Source organism: Carex rostrata, chromosome 10 (assembly GCF_964058835.1).
Source record: "Carex rostrata chromosome 10, lpCarRost1.2, whole genome shotgun sequence".
NCBI lineage: Eukaryota > Viridiplantae > Streptophyta > Magnoliopsida > Poales > Cyperaceae > Carex > Carex rostrata.
In genome coordinates this window covers 7,560,471-7,563,730 of record NC_135927.1, presented here as the reverse complement: position 1 = coordinate 7,563,730, position 3,260 = coordinate 7,560,471, and the positions used below count along the sequence as shown (strand labels likewise).

General features: G+C 36.0%; 1 protein-coding gene across 1 annotated transcript; it reads right to left on the bottom strand.

Annotated features, from left to right (window-relative positions):
* Window positions 1-275: 275 nt before the first annotated feature.
* On the bottom strand, window positions 276-2,909 carry LOC144560989 (cytochrome P450 71B22-like). The gene is made up of 2 exons (XM_078310210.1): window positions 1,939-2,909; window positions 276-932 (listed from the first exon to the last, which is right to left on the bottom strand). The coding sequence occupies exons 1-2, from the start codon at window positions 2,869-2,871 to the stop codon at window positions 315-317; spliced, it is 1,551 nt and encodes a 516-aa protein (XP_078166336.1). The 5' UTR covers window positions 2,872-2,909; the 3' UTR covers window positions 276-314.
* Window positions 2,910-3,260: the final 351 nt, after the last annotated feature.

The following is a 3,260-nucleotide window of genomic DNA, read 5'->3' as shown; positions in this document are numbered from 1 at the left end:
TAATCCATAGTGTTCTTTCTCCAAAAGAAATGGATAAATAAGGACAAACAAATAGAACTGACAAGCATATAACATAGCGGAAAGGCAGTCAAAGTAAATAAAAACTATATGATTGCATCTATCTCCATTATAAAACTTTCACTGTATAGTTTTATCATCTGTTAATTTATTGAATACAATACCCAGCGATTTCAGGAAAAGTAAAAAGAAAACATAGAAATAAAATATCTTCTCTTTACGTGCATGGCACATATAGAGGTTATTGAATATATATATATTTTTTTAAATTACAGTGATTACACAATATCTGTAATTTAAGTTGTGATTTGCCTAGGTGTGGCAACCAACTCAAGATCCTCCTTCCTCTTAAGCGACAAGCTCGGAGTCTCGGTCATGTCTACATCCTCCGGCTTCATCCCACTTGGGAGCTCCCAATCAAATATCCTCAAGAGATTTGCCAGTGCTAGCTCGATTGTCAGAAGCGATAGCTGCATGCCGGGGCAAATCCGTCTACCTCCTCCAAAGGGAACTATCTCGTAAGTGCTGCCATTATAGTTGAATGGATTATCGACAAATCTCTCAGGCCGGTATTCCAATGGGTTGTCCCAAACCTCTGGGTCTCTGCCCATGGCATATGTATTGACAAAGATTCTCGATCCTTTTGGAATGTCATAACCTTTGACGTTACAGTAGTCCATGGATTCTCTGGGAAGTAATAGCGGGGTCGGGGGGTGTAACCGGAAACTTTCGGTGATGGCGGCCTTCAGGTATGTTAACTTGCTGACCTCTTCGGATTTAAGGAACTCATTTTGTGACGGAATCTGACGCACCTCCTCTTCTAGTTTCTTCAATACTCTGGGGTGCCTTAGGAGCTCTAGCATGGTCCACTCCAAACTTATGGCAAGAGGTTCTGACCCGGCTGTCAATGATTGCTGCATACAGAATTAAACAGTTAATGAATTTATTTTTAGTGTGATGCAAAATGAACATTTTATCTTGAGAGGGTTCAAATGGCTTTATTTACATAACTACAATAAATTAAAATTTAAACTTAAATGTCAAAACAAAACAGTTAGATATGATCCACATCATTATTATATACACACGTAAAAAGATCATGTCATTTCGATTTTGTTTCAATTACTATCAAGAGCTTACAAAAATAATATGGTTATATTCTGATGTTGTTTTTTCAACTTATTGATTTATATGAAACCAAAGTTGTAAGTGATATTTTTTATGTGCATGTAGAGAAAATAATATATATCACATTTAACGGTTTTATTTTGACATATTTATAGAATATTTGTTATTATTAATTTAAAGAATTAAAGTATGATGCAGACACATAAAATAGAGGTATTTGAACCCTCCTTTTTTTATAAGATGTTTCTTTAACAAAGAAAGATGTATGTATTATGAACTAGCTAGGATATATATATATTTTTAGAGCAAAACTAGGGTGTGATGTGCTCACTAAGAGGGGTTGGTGAGCACATCTCCAAAAAGCTATCGGATTGAGTTCGAACTACAAATCCAAACCATTGAAATCCAAGTATTTTGTGAGTGATGCATGTACATCAAAAAAATTTAAAGTTTTGAATCTATTTAGCACATGGTCAAGCGGTCAAAACAATGAGTATTTTATAAGTGACTTTTTTAATTGTTGTGTGTATTCATTTTTCATTATTTTTTTGACCGCTTAATCATATACTAAATGAATTAGAAACTTTAAAATTTTTGTATGTACATACATCACTCACGAAATACTTGAATTTTAACGGTTTGAATTCGTAATTCAAAGTTAATCCGATAGCCTTTTTTGGAGGTGTGTTCACCAATCCTTCTTGGTGAGCACATCACACCCTAGTTTTGCTCATTTTTTTAACTTTAAGATTTTGTTCTTATGGAATATGATGAAAAGACAAAAAAACTCACATAGCAAAGTGCTTTGATGTGCAAATCATTTATCTGGAATTCTTTCTTTTGTTTTTCATCCTTTTGAAGTTTGAGTAAGATATCAAGAAAATCTTGATTACCGTCACTCCTCCCTTCAATACGATCATTGAGAATCTCGGTCATCATTGCATAGCCCGCCAAAAATATTTTTCGTGCTTCATTTCTCACCTTTGCACCAATAATAGGGCCTATCCATTTGAGAGAAGGAAAAATATCCTCTGGATTAAACTTGCCAAGGAGAGGGACACTTTCGAATACCATGTTCATCAACTTCTCCTCCCTCCCTTCTCTCCTAAACGACTCTCCAGTTATCATACGACAAATGATATCATTAGTTAATTTGTAAAATATTTTTCGCATATTCACGATGCCTTCGGGTGATGCTGCTGCATCTTCTTTTACTTTGTTTAACATGAACAACACCTCTTCCTCCCTTAGCGTCTTGAAAGTTTGCACAACTCTTTTGGAACTAAACAAGTGCATGCTGGTGATCTTTCTCAAAGACCTCCATTGCTCACCGTATGGCGCAAATGCAATGTCATGGTGATTATATGACAGGATAGTGGCAGCTTTAAATTGTGGTCGGCTTGCAAAAATGGAGTCATGTGTTCTTAGAACTTCACGTGCCATGTGCGCGGAAGAAACAACAAGTGTTGGTATTTCTCCAAGGTGAAGGAGCATGATGGGTCCATACTTCTTCGAGAGCTCTTGGAAAGACTGATGTGCTAATGGACCAAGTTGGTGGAGGTTACCTATTAGCGGGAGCTTTGGAGGAGATGGAGGGGGATTGAGCTTCTTTTTAAGAACTTTTGTGTACAACAGGAGCAAAAGGATTAAGGTGGTGATAAGAGAGATGAAGAATAGTGGAGGAGAAGAGTAGGCATGTTCAATAAGGAGAGCCATTGCACTCATTTTGGGAGTTCACAAATTAAACAAAATTTCTGTTTTGTGAAATTTGGTAGTCAATTACTCATATATATATCTGAGTGGGGGTAGTTAAGGTATCTTTTGCATCATTCTAGAAGAACCTTTTACCATTTTTTTGCACCACCTTTTGTGCACGTATGGTTCCAAATGTTGACTGTCATGGTCAATGTACAAATACGATAGAATTTTATCCGTTGTATCTGTTATGATGACGAATATAGCATGATATCAAATGTTCTTCGGTGGAAGTTATGTAGCTAATTAGCCAGAAAATTGACAACAAAAACCCTAGATAAGACAGCAACAGTGATGTGTAGTGATAGTTGTCTCTGTTATGATATAACATATATATTGGAAATGTTGCATTCCAGTTA

Excerpts from the sequence above, each read along its gene's own strand:
- LOC144560989 (XM_078310210.1), bottom strand. The coding sequence starts at position 2,871 with ATGAGTGCAATGGCTCTCCTTATTGAACATGCCTACTCTTCTCCTCCA. Across the intron at positions 933-1,938 it reads ACATCAAAGCACTTTGCTAT|CAATCATTGACAGCCGGGTC; the intron begins GTGAGTTTTTTT and ends TTCTGTATGCAG.